The 22,429-nt window shown below is 41.0% G+C and overlaps 1 protein-coding gene across 8 annotated transcripts in view; it reads left to right on the top strand.

The window, feature by feature from the left end:
- LOC127650627 (NACHT, LRR and PYD domains-containing protein 3-like) overlaps positions 1-22,429 on the top strand; it is a 710,662-nt gene that overhangs the window by 221,004 nt on the left and 467,229 nt on the right. For 4 of the 8 annotated variants that reach the window (XM_052136173.1, XM_052136172.1, XM_052136171.1 and 1 more), the window contains 2 exons: positions 13,168-13,214; positions 20,368-20,936. The exons of 3 other annotated variants lie outside the window; for them this stretch is intronic. In XM_052136173.1, the coding sequence (XP_051992133.1) occupies positions 13,168-13,214; positions 20,368-20,936 (616 nt within the window). Of the gene's footprint in view, positions 1-255; positions 430-527; positions 699-2,228; positions 2,403-13,167; positions 13,215-20,367; positions 20,937-22,429 lie in introns of those variants that run through there. One more of the 8 variants, XM_052136170.1, reaches the window with a different exon arrangement.

Below are 22,429 nucleotides of genomic sequence, written 5' to 3'. Positions count from 1 at the left end.
TGACACAAACACAAACAAAGACATGTGCTCAAAACAAATGCACACAAGGACCAAAAGAGACAGAACTTCAGAACAAAACAAGTAGGCCAGTCCAGACCGGGTCTTGACAGTAGAAGTACTTCAAAAATGTGCAAAGGCCTATGAGCAATCAAACATAGTGGCAATATTTTTTTTTCTTTGTACCCAACAGCTGTGCTGAGAAGCCTTCACTAAAACTTATAGATTAACACACTGTTATCTTGTCTTTTCTCTCAGTCTGAAGGGCTGCAATCTGACAGAGGAAAGTTGCTCAGTACTGGCCTCAGTTCTCAGTTCAAACTCCTCAAGTCTGAGAGAACTCGACCTGAGTAACAATGACCTGCAGGATTCAGGAGTGAAGCTGCTCTCTGATGCACTGACAAGTCCTCACTGTACACTGGAAATACTGAGGTCAGTGATTTTCATTTGAAACAATCAGATATTGAAACAATAAATGACTCAATGACTGTCACAACACTTCATATCAAACTATGGAGCATTCACTTTAGATTTGCAGCTTGTAGATTCACTGGTCTGTGCTGTGAAAGTTTGTCTTTGGTTCTACAATCATCAAAATCCCTGAGAGAACTGGACCTGAGTAACAATGACCTGCAGAATTCAGGAGTGAAGCTGCTCTCTGATGCACTGAAGAGTCCTCACTGTACACTGGAAATACTGAGGTTTGTGTTTGCTGATTCATTAGTACATTGGATTATACAATATGAATATATTGTGGTTCATAGCTGTGGTTATTTTGTACTAGTGGTCGACCGATATGGGTTTTTTAATGGCCGATACCGATATCCAGAGAGCAAGGTGGCCAATAGACCGATACAAGGCTGACAGATCACAAAATGTATTATAGTAACAAACATAAAACTGCTAAAAATTATAATAATAAACTCTTATTTGGCACTATATTTATTCAATTTCACACAAAACAAAATAATAATATTGTATTTTAAATGGTAGATAGCAGTTTCTTCAGATTTTTGTTTAATCACATTTTAGTAATTTTAGTAATTTATTGATGAAAGTGAAGAAATTGTTAATATATTAGGAATAAGGAAATAACAGTACATACAGTAGTCCAGCAACCATGAATGGCATGTTCACGTTACCAATCGCATTTACTCAAAAATACAGAATCAAACCAATTGTACAAACAGTGTATAGTGAATAAGACATTTACTTAAAGCACACGTGAAGCGCTTTTATCTTGGGCTGTATCCCAAAGCATAGGCAGCTGACTTGCTACCTAATCAGATAATGGCTTTACTGACAGCTGTTTTGAATTAATTGAATGCTTAAGGAAACTGATCTGTGAACAGTTTGAAAAGCACCTTAATTTTATCGTACCCACATATACAGCCTTCGGAGGTAGCATTTTCCTGGTTTCTGAAACCATTTCAACATACAAGAAAATGGTAAAAACACATATTTTCCGTGAGCACTTAATCTGTCCTAAATAATGACACATACTATTTAAGATTTTATTTTTAAATCCTTGTCTGTCTCTTTCTTCTGTGTTAGTTGTACTATGTACTATTCTAGCAACACTTAGAACAACAGCAGATATAGTGCACCAGCACACTCACCCCACTCCAGCTATTGTTGGAGTGGAGAGAATAGAGTTACAGAGCCAATTAGTGGCTGGGGATTATTAGGAGCCCATGATTGAGAAGGGCCAATGGGGGGAATTTAGCCAGGACACTAGGGTTATACCCCTACTCTTTATGAGAAGTGCTCTAGGATTTTTTTTTTTAATGACCACAGAGAGTCAGGACCTTATTTTAACATCTCATCCAAAGGACAGTGTCTTTTTACAGTATAGTGTCCCCATCACTATATACTGGGGCATTAGGACCAACACAAACCACAGGGTGAACACCCCCTGCTGGCCTCCCTAATACCTCTTCCAGCAGCAACCTCAGTTTTCCCCAGGAGGTCTCCCATCCAGGTACTGACCAGGCTCTACCTTGTTTAGCTTCAGTGGGCAACCATTCTTGAGCAACAGGGTGATATGGCTGCAGGTAAATGTTGGTGTTTGTTTGTAGGTTATCTGACTGTTGTGAGTGTGTTTTGTATATTATCTGACTGTTGATGTGCGTTTGTAGATTATTTGACTGGTTATATGCATGTTTGTAAATTATCTGACTGTTGTGTATGTGTGTTTGTAGGTTATCTGACTGTTGTGTGTATGTTTGTAGATTTTCTGGCTGCATGGTGACAGAGGAAGGCTGTTGTTCTGTGGCATCAGCTCTGAAATCAAATCCCTCATGCCTGAAAGAGCTGGATCTCAGCTATAATCACCCAGGAGATTCAGGAGTCAGGCTGCTCTCTGAAAGACTCAATGATCCAAACTGCACACTGGAAACACTTAAGTATGTTGAGCCCTGTAAAACCCTGTTTATTATCCCCTTAAACCCAGGCCCTAATTGGTCTTGAATTTATTGAATAGTCAGTGAATTCACTGAAATAGCTCCTGTATTTATTCCTTTTAAAATATGATATTCCCTAAAAAAATACACAGAAGACATAGATTTTTAGTTTCTCATTAGAATGAGGACATTTTTGTAATCATTACATTTTATCAGAATATTATTTTTACTCATTTTAGGAAAATAATTCAAAAGAACAATATTTAATCTTCTGTCACTTAACCCTTTCACGCTTACTGGTGCATATTTGTGAAGGGTTATGCATGGCCCCCTTAGAGTAGCGTCACATATTTGTGTTTCTGCAACAGTCAGTGGTGTCAGATTCAAATCTGCTTTCATGCCAACACTAAACTGCACTGCCCAAGTGCCTGTAATTCATATTCACACAAACTGATACTCGTACAGCCTTTTGAAGCACATGGCATGATTAATAAAATACATAGACTTCCAAATGTTCACAAAAGTACTACTATAAAAGTTTACAGCTCGTATATAAACAGTCAACACAAAATTGGGATCACTGAACCTCGCAGCCATGTCTGTTTACATTAGGTGGTCATTCCATTGTCAATCATAATAACTCAAACAGCAACTCAAAATTTTCAAGCACAGAGAACGCTCATTGAAACAGACAGCCAAATTGTCACAAAACATCGACACGATAACAGACAACAGTTCACCTATATGCAGTCAACACAACAGGAAAATGCGATCATTCCAGTCTAGCCATCTTTGTTTACATTAGGTGGCGATGTGTTTGTCTCACACACACACATACATGTTGTTACTCCTTTCAAAATGAGGACTGCTGATAGACATAATGATTTATTCCTGTACAAACTATCCCTGATAGCACCCATACATCAACCAGACATCTATTTGATGTGTGTTTGCATCTTAACGACATCTATTTTACATTGTTTGCTCATCTGAAATATGTCTATAAGACGGCAGATGTCTTTGAGACATTTATGATCTAGAATGTTGTAAATCTGATATTTGTAAGATGTTTAGTAGATGTTGCTTTCCAGATGAAAAGGTCTAAAACTGACAGCAGAGATGTTTGTATATTAAACCTGTAAAAACACACAGCCACAAACATTGGTACTCCTGTCATTATGAGGACTCTCCGTAGACATAATGATTTTTATTATATATATATTCTATCCCCTAAACATAACCCTCACAGAAACATTTGGGATTTTGACATTTTCAAAACAATATTATGTATGTTAGAATTACAAGGACACTATAGATGTCCACATAAACCACATTTATAGCATAATATCTTCGTAACTACTAGTGTATAACGTAATAAAACCACCAAACACACACACACAGTGTACAGACAGACTGTATTGATGTTTTTTGACTATTTATATAGCTATGTATAAAAGAGGAAGTAAAACAAATACAGTACAGTAGACATAACCCATTTGTTTATGTTTAGTATTTACAGTATTTTAAAATATATATTTTTTTATCTATAAATGTTTTTATAATGATATTGTTGCATGGAGGTGTTTTTCGAAGTGTTTTGTACATATGTAAACATTATTTTATGTTTATGTATAATTTACTACAAATTATATTTGCAGTGTATTCTGCACACTTTCTTTCATAGAAAATCTTGTTGCATGTCAACAAAATATGAGACACAAAAGTTAGAATTATTGGGGGGTGCTCTGATCCACAAAATGAATGCCTGATATCCCCCGAAAGACCCCAACCCCCCTACAATCTTATTGTAAAGTTTTAGCAATCATAAAATCATAAAGCCCAACAAATCACCCCCATCAAGAACATTATTGTAAAGTGTTACTAATTAGTACAAAGTTTAGAGGATTTTCTTTTTATCAATCAAACTTCATTGGCTTTGGAGCACAGAGTCCCCCTTCATCTCTCTAAAGTGCTATTTGGGCCATTTTGGCTCAATTTAATGTTTGCGCAAAAATGCACAACAATTCAAAATATTAAAGCAGTAAAACAAAACAAGAATACAAATATTTATTGTATCTTACAAAAGAAAATTTTGCAAAGCATTTTGCACATATTATTATACATTATTTCCATGATATTTGCAGTGTATTCTGCACACTTTCATTGGTCTACATGTCAACAAAATATGAGACTCTGTTCCTATATTACTGTCATGTAAGGCACAAAAAGTTTGAACTTTGTTTCTGCTGAAGGACCCCACCCCACCCAAATCTTATTTAAACTGTTCGCAATCATACAATTATAAACCCCAACAAATTTTATTAATCACTAAATCCATCCATCCATCCATCCATCTTCTAAATCCAATTGTCCTATGCAGGGTTGTAGGTGTGCTAGAGCCTATCCCAGCTGTCTCGGGCCATATAACCCCAACTCGTGGCCAAGATTCCCACCTGTCCTTTACAGTGCTTTTGGACTTTAGTTGTACAAGAGATGACTTGAGGGCAGTCCCCTAAATACAGAAAAGGTGACAAAGGGCATATTTTATTAAAGGTGCAGTATGTAAGATTCAGAAACCCTTGTAATTAATGACACCTGTGGCCGTTAAATGAACTGCAGCAGCTACCTGTTGCTCATGATCGCACACACATGTGAAGTGAGCGAGCATTTACCAAAACAATGACGTAACTTGACGTAAAATGACACAGTTATGACAGTTTTACTACAAACTTTGAGACTGTATATTATATTTGACTCTCCAGTGCTGGAACAGGGCTAAAACAAAGTGTGGATATCGGTCTGACTTTGTGAGACTGTAGTTTGAAGCAATCACTATTCTTTGCATGATACATTGACTGCATTTATACGATAGCCTATGTCAGCGTTAGCTAGCTAGCCAGCTTTATCAATAGCTGTTAGCAAAATTTTGTGGATGATGACAGCAGCTGTTCATAAAATAGACTGTACATTATAAATATGTTGACACAATTCAGTATTGATGTGATTCCTCACAACTGTCATTTTGATATATCGATGCTCTATTGTTTTATAATAATAGATGATATATATTTTCTGTATAACCAAGTTACATTACGCTAATGAATGTGTCTTTTTGCATTATATTGAACATTGTCTAGCATTCATTTCATGTGTTCTTGTAGTTTAGCTAAAATGACACTGATTGTAATTGCACAGGAACATGTAATCACCTGCTGGGCATTGCTGCCTGTCGCACCTCCTCCAGTGCACATGGGTCAGCTGCAGGGTCATCAGCCAGAAACCACCGTTCACCGACGTTTCGCTCCATTAATTCTGGAACGTCTCCTGGTGGCGAAGCAGTGATAGGGACGTCTCCCTGTCACCCCCTGCAGCTGATAGCTGTTCTCCCTGCTGCTGTAATATGGGGTTAGATGTTCTTCCCCCAACTCCTATCTTTCCTCCTCAGCCAGAGCCAAAAGCTACCTTTCTCTGCCTCCTCTGCCAGATCCTTTGTTGCCCTCCTTAGCCTCCCTCCGGTCACTCCTGCTTCCCTCAAGAGGCGTATGGTTGACACCCCAAGGAAACCTCGGCATCCGACCTCCACTGGGTGGATGGTCGTCTTCCAGCCAGCCTCCCGGCACTCGGCAGCGAGCTCTGAGTACTTGGCCTTCTTCCGTTCGAAGGCGGCCTCGATCCCCTCCTCCAGTGGTACAGTGAGCTCGATGAGGTGTGTCGATCTCACCTTGGTTGACCACACCACTATGTCTGGCCGGAGAGATGTGGTGATTATCTCCGTGGGGAACCGGAGCTGCCTATCCAGGTCCACCCTCATGTCCCACTCCTGGTTGGGGGAGAAGGGCCTTGCTGTTTCTCTTGATCTGGTGCTTCTCCTTATCCCTCCTTCCAACACGAAGATGGTGGGGTCCTCTGCTGATGGTGGTTGTTTGCTACCCTGTCGACACTCCTCAAGTACTTCGGCTAGCTTTCTGAGGACCTGATCATGGTGCCATCTGTAGCGTTCCTGTGAGAGAGCGATCTTACAGCCTGCCAAGATGTGCTGGAGACTTGCGTTGGGAGCATTGCAGAGTACGCAGGATTCTTCATTTCCAAACCACTGGTGAAGGTTCCGAGGGCAGGGAAGCGTGTCGTAGGTTGAACGAATAAGGAAACTAAGTCTTGCCTGTGGGATTTTCCACACGTCTGACCAACTGATGTTCCGGTTCATGATTCCCTCCCAGGTTGTCCAGCTTCCTTGTCGACCCTGCGCCACGGCCTTGATTTTATAGCGATCTTCCGCCATCCTCATCACCACTGCTACCACCATCTCCTTCCTTTGCTTGCGATTGGCCTTGGACCAAAAGCGTGGCATCTCTCCCCATCCTAGACCTGCTCTTCCTACCTGCACTCTGCCCATGATCTCCCGGTGTTGTAGCCGACCGACAGCTCGATCGACCTCGGTTTGGGCATTTCACTTGCGGCCAGTAGGAACCTTGGCATTTGCGTTCCTTACTGACTCGTCTGTGGACTCCCTCAGCTCAAGAACCAACCTGGTCTTTTCTTGCATGTAGCCCAACTATATGGACTGCAGTGGCAGCTGCAGCATGTTTTTCCCAAATAGACCGGTTTCAGACCGTGGCAACCCCAACCACTTTCGTATGAATGAGTTGGCTTTTCCGTCCATCTTACTTACGGTTGATGAGGGAATCTCACTCATTTTCAGGGGCCACATCACCCTCCTGTAAAGTGTAAACTGGTAGCACCAGACCTTAAACTTCCCGGGGAGTTGACTTTGGTCGATCCTTGCCAGTCCGTCAGAGAGCTGCTTCATGACGGTTTTCCCCATCTGTTTGTCAGATAGGTCTGCAGTATACTGCCTCCCCAGGCTTTTGATCGGTTGCTCTGATAGAAGTGGGATTTTTTCCCCTCCAATGACGAAGATGGTATTGTCATTTCTGACTCCTCTCCTGATGGACAAGCTCCGAGACTTGGAAGGCTTGATTTTCATTCTTGCCCATGACATCAATTCATCCATCCTCTTCAGCAGTCTTGTTGTGCATGCTGCTGTCTGAAGGAGGCTGGTGACATCATCCATGTAACTCCTCAGTGGAGGAAGCCTCTAGCCAGTTGGGAGTTTGATCCCCCCCAACCATTTGCCTTGCCCCGATGAGGATTATCTCAAAGGCTGCTACAAACAGTATATCAATCCTTATGGCACAATATTTCACATGCTTTGCAGTTATGTAAGATTACCTGTCCAATAAGAAAAACACCAATTCAGGGTCAGTTTTGATCCCCAAAACTGAACGAAGGTCCATCCAGGAATCAAATGCCCTCCCGATTTTCACTCTAGTTTTCACTCGACCACGATCACATTTAGCCAGACGGGATTCAGTAGATAATAGTTTTTTTTTGGCTTACTCAGAGTTTGTTTAGGAGTCGGTGTTGTGCTGGGAGCCGGACGTTTGCTGGATTACATCTCTAAGATAACATTACCTTGTGTTGCAGTTTGTTGTCGCTGTTGAATAGTGGAAGAGAATGCATTGAGGCAAGGCTCTCGGGAGCGCACATAAACATCACATCCTTTGGATTTTCGTGGCAAAATCAACCCGCTCCCTTCACATGAAAATCAGTCTACAGGTTTTAATAGGCAATCTAGGAAGTCCAGGAAGGGCACATTTTTTAAGTTGCATTAAAAAAAAGGTGCTGGTTGCTTGATATAACCAAAATATTGTTGAAATGGTTTTGCAGTATTTGATTAGGAAGGCTTTCTCTTTTTAATCGATGGGAAACACAGTGGACAGTGACAGTGATTCAGGGAAAAGGTATTTTAGTCTCTTTCTTCTGTTTTCTTGCCTTGACAGTAAAAATCAATTATATATCAAAACTGCTATTCAAATAAAAGTAAAATGTTCAAATCTTACCGATCATAAAAGAAGCCGCATCACTGGTAAATGATGCAAGAGTGGTTGCAGGTCTGCATTTCTCTGCTGTAATGATGCTGATGGTGGTTTCTGTAAAAGTTGCAGCATCTCCAGAAGGGATGTAACGGTTTAACAGTTTCACGATATACCCCAGTTTATAGATGGTTTTCACACCATAGACATTCTTATTCACAGTATTGCATGAACATAAAATGTCTGAACTTTTCTAAAATCCAAATCAGTTTAATGATGACAAAGTTTGTTACAAAAAGCATCTGCTCAGTCAGGAAACACTTAAAACTTGATCTCTGCGAGGATCGTCCCATGGAATTTGTGAAGGATAATACATTTTGCTGCAAACGGATTGTGTTTAGATGCAGTGATACGATGAGCTTATTTTCATTTTATATTATTTATTATTTGCTTAAGTGCAGCACAACAGCAAGACTACAATATGTTTAATACTATTAATTATATGTTTTATTTGTAAAGTACTAAATAGGGTTAATAATATGCATTAGGCAGGAACCTTTTCACTGAGGAGCCAGTTTCAACATTTTTAGTTGTTTCATTTTTTCAGAAGAGCCTAATAATTTACTATTTTCAAAAAACAAACGTTTTTCAATAAATAAAATGTTTATTATGCCCATAGACTACTGTGGCAGCGGGGGCGTGGTCAAGCGCCCGTCCGGGAGAGGAAAGCGGTAAGGGCGCTTACACCTGAGCTAAATTATGCCTAACACCTGTCTCTAATTCCAGTGAGCACGAGGAGAGCGGCATAAAAGCAGACTCCGAGCCTCCAGTGGGGAGAGAGAGAGAGAGCCTAAAAAGCAACCCAGTGTGCTGTATGTTGTGTTGTGTTTTGTTAAAGAGAAAACCGCAATTAAAAAGCCTACCTTCAGTCGAACCCTGTTTCTGGTCTCCTCCTTGATCACCCTTCCCGTAACTTTGTTACAACTACACAAAAACACAAAAAGAAAACAAATATGCAACAATTAATCGGTAACATGTTGTAATATGGAATTAAGTACACGTGTTTGTGCGGGAATTGTTCATGGAAAAGTTCACTTCCCTTTTGGGCGATATGTAAAATATATTTGAAAGAAAATCGCCTTAAAAAATACTGTAATAGCCGACTATATCCTCAACCCCCCTGTCGAGGGTCAGTGAATATTTTTGCTTTATTAATTTTGCTTTACAAATTCTGCGAACTGCTCCGTGGAAATAAAGCGAAACTCACAGCAACTTCTGAGATGATCTAACAAAAAAAACATTATACTTACAAAAAGTTTTCAGATGAATGAAACAAGTCAAGTGGTTTTTATTTTTTATTGTCGTTTCAACCATATACAGTTAGTACAGTACACAGTGAAACGAGACAACGTTCCTCCAGGACCATGGTGCTACATAAAACAACATAGGACAAACACAGAACCACATGAGACTACACAGACTAAATAAAATACCTATATAATGTGCACGTGCAAACGTGTGCAAAAAGTACAGGACAGTACAATATATTACTAACAATGAACAGGACAATAGACACAGTAAGAGACAGCGAAGCACCAACCAGTACACAGTAGTGCCAAAAGATAAAACTTCCTAAAAATGCCTAACATGCTATGAAATACATAACATAACATACTATGAAATAGTGTTCTATGGACATAGCAGTTTTGAGGTAGTAGACAGTTATAAGGTGACAATAATTAAAGTGCATCTCAGGACGTGTGTGTGTGTGTGTGTGTGTGTGTGTGTGTGTGTGTGTGTGTGTGTGTGTGTGTGTGTGTGTGTGTGTGTGTGTGTGTGTGTGTGTGTGTGTGTGTGTGTCAAAGAGTATTGAGGAGTCTGATGGCTTGGGGGAAGAAGCTGTTACACTGTCTGGCCGTGAGGGCCCGAATGCTTTGTTACCTCTTGCCAGATGGCAGGAGGGTGAAGAGTTTGTGTGAGGGGTGTGTGGGGTCGTCCACAATGCTGGTTGCTTTGCGGATGCAGTGTTTTTTGTAAACGTCTTTGATGGAGGGAAGAGAGACCCCGATGATCTTCTCAGCTGTCCTCACTATCCTCTGCAGGGTTTTGCGGTCCGAAACGGTGCAAGTCCAAACCAGGCAGTGATGCAGCTGCTCAGGATGCTCTCAATAGTCCCTCTATAGAATGTAGTGAAGATGGGGGGTGGGAGATGTGCTTTCCTCAGCCTTCGAAGGAAGTAGATGATTTCTTGGTAATAGAGCTGGTGTTCAGGGACCAGTTGAGGTTCTCCGCCAGGTGAACACCAAGGAATTTGGTGCTCTTGACGATCTCCACAGAGGAGCCGTCGATGTTCAGCGGGGAGAGAAAAAGGAGTGATAACTCTTTTGTATTCCATGAGACAGGGTCCGGCTGCATTTCTCAGAATCAGACATGAGCAATGATGACTTTTCTTTTATCTGTTTTTATATAATAAAAATATTATACATTTTCTTTAAGTGTGTGTGTAGTGGCTTTCCATTAAAGCCAGAGGTGAATTGGGTTTGAAGAGTGAGCAAGTAATTCACTCGTGTCAATAAAGCAAATATTCTCTTCATTACTATTTGTTTATCTTTTATTTGTAGAAAGGAATAGTTTACAATGTATCTCACCAGTAGTTTGAAGTCATCATTTGTCATCAAATCAGACGTGCATCAGTGGCTTTTCCTCTGTTCTTCAAAATATAATCAAACGTTTCATCAAACACATCTTTGTCTAATTTCTTGTCATACAATATATCACTCTGAGAAGTCTTACAGGTCACCCTCTACAGTGGTTGGTACATCAGCAAAATTACCCGCCACTGTGCATGAAAAATCTGCATTTGTTCATTTCATACCTTGTTCAACAGGAGTAGGCTGTACGACAAATTCATGAGAAAGGAAATCATAACAGTGTCATTGACTTCAAACTTTGCAATCACACCCACACTTTCTGCTGGAAAATTAAACAATCATGTCTTTGTGAATGGTGAGGTTCCCGACCCCTGCCGTAGCAGAAAATAGTACTTGAGAAAACACCAATAAATAAACTGCAAATTAATAATCATTGTTCTCAAGTAGGTATTGTTTACAATCAAACTAAGTTACAAAAGCAACCAATCACTGAATTAAATGTATATCTAAACTGTTAATTTGGGCAGTAATCATTACAAATTATTAGTGTTTTTGTTTGTTAAATTCAATTCAATACATCGTAAAACAATTATAAAAAAATTATATTTTATAGTTTGTCAGATGGTAAATAAGGGATAATGTACAGGCAGCAGGTTATCTCACAATAAACCAAGACAGGGTGATCAGTACCCCGATGCGAAGCGTCCCACTGCAAGACAATACAAGAGAAGTTCCCTGGTCAAAGCAGTATGGCTTCGAGAAAGTAAAAAATAAGATATGCATCATCCAGAGCACTTCAGGACAAATACAAAGTACAACATTTTTATACATATTTCTTCTCGGATAATCTTGTTGTGTTGTGGATTATTTCTGTTGTGTTTTTAGCATTTATTTGCTCATTTGGTTGTATTGAGCTCCACTCTGTCACTGTATTAAGCTCATTTAAAAAGTGTTACAAATAAACACAATAGCACACAAATATGTTTAAAATGATGTACACTCACATTAGATGACTCCAGTCAGATACTGACCTCAATAAAAGCTGTTTAATTGTACATTGAGCGGGTCGCCCCTCATGGATGCTGCCATGTTGACCGCACATAACAAACTGTCTTGCAGTTGATCAGTTACTACCACTAATAATATCAATAATGATCACAGATAAACGGTGTGACATCAAGCACCAAGAGCGAGCACACAACGGTCTCATCAGCCGCCAGAGAGATTACGAGTCGCAGCAGTCCATCTTACAGACATTTTTGTGTGGCGCAGCAGCAGTTAACAGGGGCGGTGCAGGATTTTTCACAGGGGGGGTCGGGCAGTGATCAGTCTGTGGTGTCAGTATAAAGTCCAAAACCACTGGTACTATTGGGACGAATAAGAGCCAGACAAAAACTTACTGCTGCACTTTTAAAAGCGCCGCTAACACTGATCTGGAGCCGTTTCATAACCCAGGATTAAAAGTGTTGCTAATCACCTTTCAGAGTTACAAGTGTGAAACATTACTTTACTGGAGGTTAAAGCGGGGTTAAAAGACAATAACCCAGGGTTAAGTGCAGTGTGAAAGCACTTGAGTTTATTGTTGGTGGGATGTTGTGTGTGTGTATTGCAGGGGTGTCAAACTCAGTTCCTGGACCCCTCACACCCCTCATGTGTTGTAAGACTGTCAGTGGATTGAAATATTGAATCACGATTAATCACATATTTGTTTTGTTGTTAGTGTTAACACATTCAGTTCCAGGAAAACTAAATAACAGTCCTGTGTGTCATTATTAGATTCTCTTCTGAAAGTTTCAACTAGTTGTAAAAGTTTGATGGTTTTATAGCCTCATTTTTTTATCATGCCAATAAAGCTAATAAATATAAATTAATAAAGATAAATAAATCAATAAAGAGAGAGCGAGAGAGAGAGAGAGGGGGAGAGAGAGAGAGGGGGAGAGAGAGAGAGAGGGGGACATTCTCAGTGTTATTTCAGATAAAATCACTTGCAGCACTTTGAAGTTAATTTTCTAGAACTGTACGACTATAAAGTAGTTCAGGTTTGTTGATCTCGTTACAGTTTCTTATCATAGAGTCATACAGCCTATACACAAGTTTCACAGAGTCGTACAGTGTAGACATTGATCAAGCAAACAAATAAATATTCAAACAATGTTTCATTTGTATTTCATAACAGATGTGTGAATTGTGTTTCAGGTGAACTGAATGTGATGTCATAATTTGTGTGTGTTTGTGTTTTTATAGTGTGGATCATGGAGGAGAGTTCAGGATTACAGCAGGACCACGCAAATGTAGGTCTACACACACACACACACACACACACACACTCACTATTGCTGTAACGTCCACACGTGATGTTAATATGTGTTGTTTCTTTTTGGAGTGCTCTTTTTTTTTCGCTCTGTTTTCCTCCCGGTTTCTGTCTTACAGCAAAGAGAAGCTGATATATCTCTCATCCTGGACCAGCAACTTCCAGTTGTCCTTCAAATTAAAATGAATATCATGGCATAGATTAATTTTAAATAATAATGAAATGCTATTAAATTATTTACAATGCTTAAACAAAAATAAATAATATAATCAGTTGAAGTATTTAATAGTGTTCAGTGAGTTTTGATGGAGAAACTATATTTATTTTTTCTTGTGTTTTTAAGAGATTTTTATAAAGTTGTAAAGAAAGAAACTGAAAAACTGAGAAACTCTTTTAAACTCTAGAAGCATTTATTTAATCTTGTGGATGTTCCATGTTTTGTTCACAACTCAAACTGAATGTAAAAGGTCAGTTTATGTCATGTGACTCGTTCTGATTTTATAAAACGTCTCGGGTTACATGTGTAACCCTTGTTCCATGAAAAAAGCGGAACGAGATGCTGCGCTGCTAAGCGCTACGGGAACAACCCTAATTGTGACCGAGTTGAAATAGTGTGTGTAACACGTCAATGAACATTGACCAGAATTTATAGCCTCGGCTGATGTAATCATTAGATGCACCTGCGGCCAGGCTATAAATGGATACGTCACAAGGTGTCGTCAGATACTTGTTTTTGAAGAGCAGTCCTGGGACGTCCCAGTGCGGCAAAGCAGCGCAGCATCTCGTTCCGCTTTTTTCAGGGAACAATTGTTACACATGTAAACCGAGACGTTCCCTTTACAAAAAGCTTCACTATGATGCTGCGCTGCTAAGCGCTACAGGGAACGCAATACCCACGCCGCCACACTTGGGGCTGTCCGGACCCCTACGGTTGTGCAGTGTACTCACAAAAACGCGAGAGGTATCAGACATGAGCTTGAGATGTCGACTCAAGGGCATAAGAGCCCGGAGTAGCATAAACATCTAAACCATTCAATGTTGATGAATGTGTGCGGAGAGGACCAGCCTGCCGCATCACAAACTTGTTCAGGCATGAGCTGAGATGTCGACTCAGGGACTTAAGAGCCTGGAGTAGCAAAGCATCTAACCCATAAAGTTCGATGAATGTGTGCGAAGAGAACCCTATCGCAACACAAACTTGTCATAAAAACTGATGAATGTGTGCGGAGAGGACAACCTGACGCATCACAAACTTGTTTAGGCATGGGCTGAGATGTCGACTCAAGGACAGAAGAGTCCGGAGTAGCAAAGCATCTAGCCCATAAAGTTCGATGAATGTGTGCGAAGAGAACCCTATCGCAACACAAACTTGTCATAAAAACTGATGAATGTGAGTGGAGAGGACCAGCCTGCCGTATCACAAACTTGTCCAGACATGAGCTTGAGATGTCGACTCAAGGGCATAAGAGCCCGGAGTGCAGAACATCCAAACTAAGAATGTGTGCGGAAAGGACAACCTGCCGCATCACAAACTTGCTGCAGAGGGAGACCTCTAGCCAAGGTTTTAGAGGAGGAGAGCCCTCTGGTAGAGTGCGCCCTGAAACCTACTGGCGAAGCTTGACCATGCGCCTCGTAGGCCCGGGCAATAATGAGGATGCCTCTTTGAGGGCACCCCGCCCACCAAGTCGTGGAAAACCGCAGTGGCCACATAGAACCTGGCAGTGGCGAGGCAAGTGCCCGCTGACAGTTCTTTCTACAGAAAATCCAGAACTGAAGCAAACTGAAGCAAACTTATTACAGAATAAAGTTCTTATTCTGTAATAAGAACTTTAGTAGAAGGAAATGCATGCAGGCGCATTTGCGTTACTACGTTTAGCCCCTCCCGAGGGGGAGGGGGGGGGGCTGGGCGACTCGGGGAGAAGTAGAGGAGACATTGCGCTATCAACAGAGGCGAAGAGGTCCTCTTCTGCCCTGTAAAATCTACCCAGATCAGTTCCAAGTGGAGGGAGCCCTAGCACTTGAAATGGTCTCGATAACCTCAAGAGAAAACCCTGTGAACCTCATTTGGTACCCTTAGGGGCCAGACATGAAAGGTTTCACAATTCGGGCCAAGGATGAGAAGGTCCTCCCTGTTCGGAATCGCCCAAGGCGAGCCGTCGAGGAGAGGAATTAACTTTGAGAAACATATCCTGTTCGGCCAGCGCAGCGCCATTAATAGGAGGCAAGACCCTTGCTGGTGAACATTGCCAAGACTCCCGGGAGCAGAGAAACCGGGGAAAGAAACGCATACAGACACATTCTGGGTCATGTATGTGTCTTAACGTCCAGACCCAAGGGGGCTGGGTGATTTCAGGGAGAAGTAGAGGAGACATTGCCCTATTCATAGAGGCGAAGATGTCCTCTTCTGCCCTAAGATCTCACCCAAACTTGTTCCAAGTGGAAAAAGCCCGGCATTTAAAAAGGTCTCGATAACCTGAGGAGAGAGCCCTGTGTCCCTCAGTTGGTACCCTTAGGGGCCAAACATGAAAGATTCCACAATTCGGGGCAGGGATGGAATATTGCCCTGTGCCTGAGATAGAAGATCCTTCCTCTTCGGAATCGGCAAAGGCGAGCCGTCGAGGGAAGAAATTCGCTCCGAGAACCAAGCCCTGTTCGGCCAGTGCGGTGCTATCAGTAAGAGGCAAAAACCCTTGCTGGCGAACTCTGGCCAACTACTACCTTAGGGTGGAGTTCTTAACTCCCCCGTTGGTATTTTCTGTCTGGACAGTAAATCTGCTCCCATATACGGGCATCCAGGGATATAACTGACCTGAGTGACAGGAGTTTGCCCTGGGCCCTAAGGAGAATCCGACGTGTCAGAAATACAGCTGACAGGAACGTGGGTCTCCTTGATGATTTATGTAAGAGGCTACCGCTGTATTGTCCACCCGCAGACATGGCAGCCTCAGGAGGAGGAATTTCAGGGCCAGAAATACAGCCATCAACCCGAGACAGTGACTGTGACAACCAAGCTGACGACCCTCCTATCCCCTTAAGCTGGACGACCACTTAAGGCCGCTACCCCGCCTGTCAGGGAGGCGTCTGTCGTTAGCAGCCTGCGACAACAAGACACACCTAGATTAGGACCCAAGGCAGAAAACCGGGGTCTGAACCACATAGGAAGGGAACGAAGCCTGAGGCGCGTAACCCTATTTAGCCTAGGGGTTTTGGCCCTTGGAAGAAATCCCCTGTCTTTTGGCCACAACAAAAACGGTCTCATGAGCAGAAGGTCCAGAGGGATCACCGTGGATGCGTTCACCCTGAGACCTGGAAATCGTTGATACTGATAACAGTGCAACATTGACCTAGCCTGACTTTGCTCAGGGTGATCTGAATGGACTCAATCCTAGCGGGAGACAGTTGTGCCCGCATTGTGATTGAACTCCATACGATGCCCCGATAGCTTTTCTTGGCGTTGAGCCTCAACCCCAGAGAAACAGATGAGCTAAGACGATGTCCCTGTGCTGAACTGCCAGTTCCTGGAACTGTGCTAGGATCAGCCAGTCGTCTACATATTTCAGAATGCAGATGCCCCGGAGTCGCAAGGAGCCAACGCTACATCATGCATTGTGAATGTGCGGGTAAAAAGGGCTAGGCTGAGTGAAAGAACCTGATCCTGGAAGACTTCGCCCCCGGAAGCGAACCTCAGGAACTTTCCATGTTGTGGCAGAACTTCTAAATGAAGTATAGAAGTGCGTCATAAGATCAATGGTGACCAGCCAAACGAGTTGTAGGGCTTGAGACACGACCGTCTTGACAGGCATCATCTTGGACTTGAACACCCACGGGCAGTTCAAGCTTTAAGACCTAAGCCAGACGCCACCCCTCACCCTCCATGGGAAACGGGAAGTATTTAGTATAATAACTAACTCTCTCTCTGGAAGGGGAACACGTATCATGGCCCCTTTAACCAGGAGATTGAGGGGGTTTTTTTTACATAAAAAAGAAATCCGGTTTACGGTAGTGAGAACACGCTGTGGAAACACGGAAAAGAGGCGAGTGAATTAAATCCTGATGCCCTTATAAGACCCACAGAAAAGAATATATCTGGCAGAAGTTTCCATGCTGCCAGGATCTCTGAGATGGGTATTATATTTGAACACTTCCTGTTGAGGGGTTGTCGAGTGTTTCGCGTCCTGAATAAAATGCAGGAACAGCGAAAACACCCAATTTTGACGGAAGCCTCTGCAACCCGAAACACCAAGAGGTGGCGGGAATGGAGGGGCTTCGAGGGGGTACCGAGAGGGGTAAAGTGAAGCACGTGCCCCGTCCCGAGGGGAGCTACCCCCTAATCTAGGCGCAAGACCGTCAGGGTTTTCTCTTACTAGAAATGATAGCCCTGAGGTCTTGCTTCGGGGGCTGGCGAGGGAGGCGAGACTGTCCCCAATCCCTGGGAGGAGGAGCACGACTCGCCACGCTTTGCTTTTGAGCCTCCGTTCAGACAGGACTGAGGCGGGTCTGAGGCTTGCTCGTCAAGCGCAGAACCCACACTCAGGTCGTCCGGGAGGTCATTCTGGTACGCCTGTAAAACAGCATAGTGTGCAGAGCAGCACCAGCCTGACCTGCTGCTTGATAAGCCCTTCCCACTAAAGTGGAGGTTGTCCTACAAGGCTTTGAGGGGAGAGAGGGCTTCTTAAGTGACGATGCCGAGCCCGGCGAGAGATAGCCCGCAAGCGTCTCTTCGACCGGCAGCATCACTGAATACCCCCGTGCCTCAGCACCCATGATAGTCGAATATAATGACGTCGAGGGTATGTGAACAAGGGAAGAAAATATATATATATATATATATATATATATATATATATATATATATATATATATATATATATATATATATATATATATTTATTTATTTATGTTTGCGGCTTTCAGTCATTCTCTCTTTTTTTCTTTCTTTTTTAGAAATATATATATATATATATAATATTTTCTAAACAGAAGAGAAAAAAGAACAACATTCACTGCACACTGCCTAACTGATTCTATCTCCTAACAGAGGAAAGAAAGTTTTGACAGGGTTTGTGAAACACACAGAAACAGAATCGCTCTGAAAAAAGAGTTTCTGACGACACCTGGTGACGTATCCATTTATAGCCTGGCCGCAGGTGCATCTAATGATTACATCAGCCGAGGCTATACATTTCGGTCAATGTTCATTGACGTGTTACACACACTATTTCAGCTCGGTCACAATTAGGGTTGTTCCCCATAGCGCTTAGCAGCGCAGCATCGTAGTGAAGCTTTTTGTAAAGGGAACAGCTGTTCAATAAAAAGCTGAAAGGGAAAAATTAGAGTCAAAAATTAATTTGGAAAAAACTGAAAAAAGAAAGAAATTGAAGGACGAAATGCATCGAGAATCGTTTTATAATTGAATCATTACCCTTTGAATCATAATTGAATCGTAAGACCAGTTAAGATTCACATCTGTAGGAAGAGTGGAAAGAAAGAGTTTAATAGAAGAGTGAAGCAGAAAGGGAGAACAGTTTACATTAAAGAATTTGTTAAATCCACAAATAGGAAGTAATAAAATATCTAGTGATGAAATATCTGGAATGTTCTGGGCTAGTTCATCGAATATAAGGTGAAATGATTTTTTTTTGTGGAAGCTGGAGGAACTGAGCCGACGGGGTTAGGAGATTAGGTGTGAAGGTAGATCGGGGGGTGTAGGTAGTTTATTTGTAAATAGTGTGGATGGTCCAAAGGGAGATGATGACGGTAATGCAACAATGGGTTGTGAAACACCGAGAGTTCCTCATTCAGATATTTCGGATGTTTAGACGCTCGCTTTGATAACTTGTTCTCTTGTTAGTTTTGACTGATTTAGACTTTGTTTGTAATCTGTGAATGTATAATTCATCTTGTTTTTTGTTTGTTTGTTTTGATTGATCAAACTGTTTATCTGTCAGTGTGTCGCTGTTACACGACATTATCTCACTGTCCGTTGTGTTCATTCCTTCACATTTCTGAGTTATTGGATTATTTTGAGTTTGTGCTGCAGGAAATGGGACGGGTAAATGATGTCACGTGACGTACATTGTGCACACTTAGAATATTCTGTTGTATAAACACACTCGGTCAGGGGCAAGTAACACCCGCTGTCATCTGTTGTTTGGTTAGTGAAGTTTAGATATGACGTCACTTTTGCCTTTGGGAGATTTATTAGATTAAAAAGATTAGGAAGATTTGACGTTTAGTTTTATTCATTTCTTTGGCACTGTCCGATTCCTTTTCCTCCTCGTCTTCACTGTTGATACATGCTGTAAATATTGTCTTGTAAATAACATGCACCTTTGGACTTTTTGGACACCTCTGGATCATGGTTGCAAATTGTAAAAAACCTGTGTGAATATTTCACTACACTCCTGATTTACACACGCACGCACGCACAAATGTTGGTGCAGCTATCCTTATGAGGACTCTCCATAGACATAATGATTTTTATTCTGTACAAACTATAGATTCTATACCCTAACCCTAACCCTACCCCTAAACCTAACCCTCACAAAAAACTTTCTGCATTTTTACATTTTCAATAAAACATTGTTTAGTATGATTTTTAAGCGATTTTAATTATGGGGACAATAGAAATGTCCTCATAAACCACATTTATAGCATAATACCCTTGTAATTACTAATTTGTAACCTAAAAAAATGTTCTCATAAACCACATAAACAAGCCCACGCATGCACGCACACACACACTCACTCACTCACACACAAACACACACACACAAACACACATGTTGTGTTTCCATGTTTTATGGGGACTTTCCATAGACATAATGGTTTTTATACTGTACAAACTTTATATTCTATCCCCTAAACCTAACCCTACCCCTAAACCTAACCCTCACAGAAAACTTTCTGCATTTTTACATTTTCAAAAAACATAATTTAGTGTGATTTATAAGCTGTTTTCCACATGGGGACCGACAAAATGTCCCCACACGGTCAAAAATTTCGGGTTTTACTATCCTTATGGGGACATTTGGTCCCCACAAAGTGATAAATACATGCTCACACACACACACACACACACACTGGTTTAGTGATTGTTGTGTTTTAAGTGTTTTTTCTCTTCTTGTGTTCAGATGTCTGTGATCTCACACTGGATTCAAACACAGTAAACACTAAACTCATTCTGTCTGAGGGGAACAGGAAGGTGACACTTGTGAGAGAGCGTCAGTCATATCCTGATCATCCAGAGAGATTTGATGATCGTCCTCAGGTTCTGTGTAGAGAGAGTCTGACTGGACGCTGTTACTGGGAGACTCAATGGAGTGGAGTTGCTGGTATAGCAGTGTCATATAAAGAAATCAGCAGGAAAGGAAAGAGTCGTGACTATGCATTTGGATTCAATATAAACTCCTGGAGTCTGAGGTGCTTTAATGACAGATTCACTGTCTGGCACAATAATAACAGAACTGACATACGTCCCCCTTCACACGACTGTAAGAGAGTAGGAGTGTATGTGGACTGTCCGGCCGGCACTCTGTCCTTCTACAGCGTCTCTGACACACACACACTCACACACTTACACACACTCATCACCACATTCACTCGACCCCTCTATGCTGGATTTAGAGTTTTTCCTGATTCCTCATTGTGTGTGTGTGAAATGGATCATCAGAGACACACACACACACAACTGGATGAGTGAAATATACTCACTGTATCTCACATCAACACAACTCCAAACTCTTTCTAGAAATCATTTCATCAATGAAACTGATTGAATTCAATACAATGACAGTACTTTGTGTCTCACTGTGATGTGATTGAACTTATTTACTATCAGATTCAATAATAAAAATAATGATTTTAAAATCCCAAATACTTCAAATGAATAAATGAGTCTATATATGAACTCTTTATTAAACACACGGCACATTCAGATACTCATTGTTTTATTTATACTAAATAAACATTTACAAATACAGAATTCTTGTGATTTTTCTACAGTATATAAATCTTAATACTTAACAGACAATTCTAGAAAAAACAGCTTCACACTTTTGCATTCATAAATGGATTTATAAGAACTAATTACAGGATCATTTAAAGTTGGTGTAAATTTGAGAGTTCACGCATTGATAAAAGTCAAATGCTGTCATAATCTGTTTTTACTATCATAATTAATCTATTGTTAATGCTGAAATGTTTTTAGTTTTTCACTACAGAAAACATTATTTTATAATAAATAATATTTTTTCTTATTTTAAAGTAACATGCAGCATTGTGAGAAACTCACTGACCTCATGGCAAATGTTTCGAACTTTTACATGTTTTCATGAAAGATACTTGATGCAAAATTGTCAATAAAAGCAGTATGTTGAAGACAAAAACTTGAAAATGTCATATTTGGGACATAATATGATAGAAAATAGCAATAAATTAATTGATCAGGTATTTTTATGTTCTTGCCCTTTTAAGGGTTAATGATCAGCAGGCTTATAAAATATGATATATTATATTCAAATATTATTATTAAATATCAGCATTAATGATTAATTATATTTAATTTAAGTCATCTGGTGAAAATATAAAATAATACATGACATGAAATAACACTAAAAGTCAGTAGGTCAGAACTGTCCCGTCACAGCAAGAAGGTCTCGGGTTCGAGTCCCGGCTCAACTGGTCTTTCTGTGTGGAGTTTGCATGTTCTCCCCGTGTTCTTGTGGGTTTCCTCCAGGTGATCCGGTTTCCCCAACAAGTCCAAAAACATGCAGGTTAAGTGAATTGGAGACTCTAAATTGCCCCTGTAGGTGTGAGTGAGAGTCCTGCAGACACTGGGGGTGCATCAGGAAGGGCATCTGATGTAAAACCTGTGCCAACTCAAATATGAGGATCATCAAAGCAGAAAATACACAATGAACAAAAGCACACTGGATGAACTAAACAATAAAAACAGAGAGAAAATTTAATATAGAGTTCAACTGATGTGCTGTCACAGGCAGATATCATCTATATTACAACAGTTTCCAATGTGGCTCATCCAATCAGAATTTACAATCAGAACATTCATTTTTAACATTGTTTTACTGCTCCACTGTACAGTACCTTATCTATATCTTTGACCCGAAAACATGCCTAAATCTGATCAATACAAGAGGTGATGCCCTGGAAACGATGGTGCAAACCGCCTGTGCG

Source organism: Xyrauchen texanus, chromosome 10 (genome assembly GCF_025860055.1).
Source record: "Xyrauchen texanus isolate HMW12.3.18 chromosome 10, RBS_HiC_50CHRs, whole genome shotgun sequence".
Taxonomy (NCBI): domain Eukaryota; kingdom Metazoa; phylum Chordata; class Actinopteri; order Cypriniformes; family Catostomidae; genus Xyrauchen; species Xyrauchen texanus.
The sequence above is the reverse complement of the archived record's forward strand: the minus strand, read 5'-3'. Positions and strand labels throughout refer to the sequence as shown.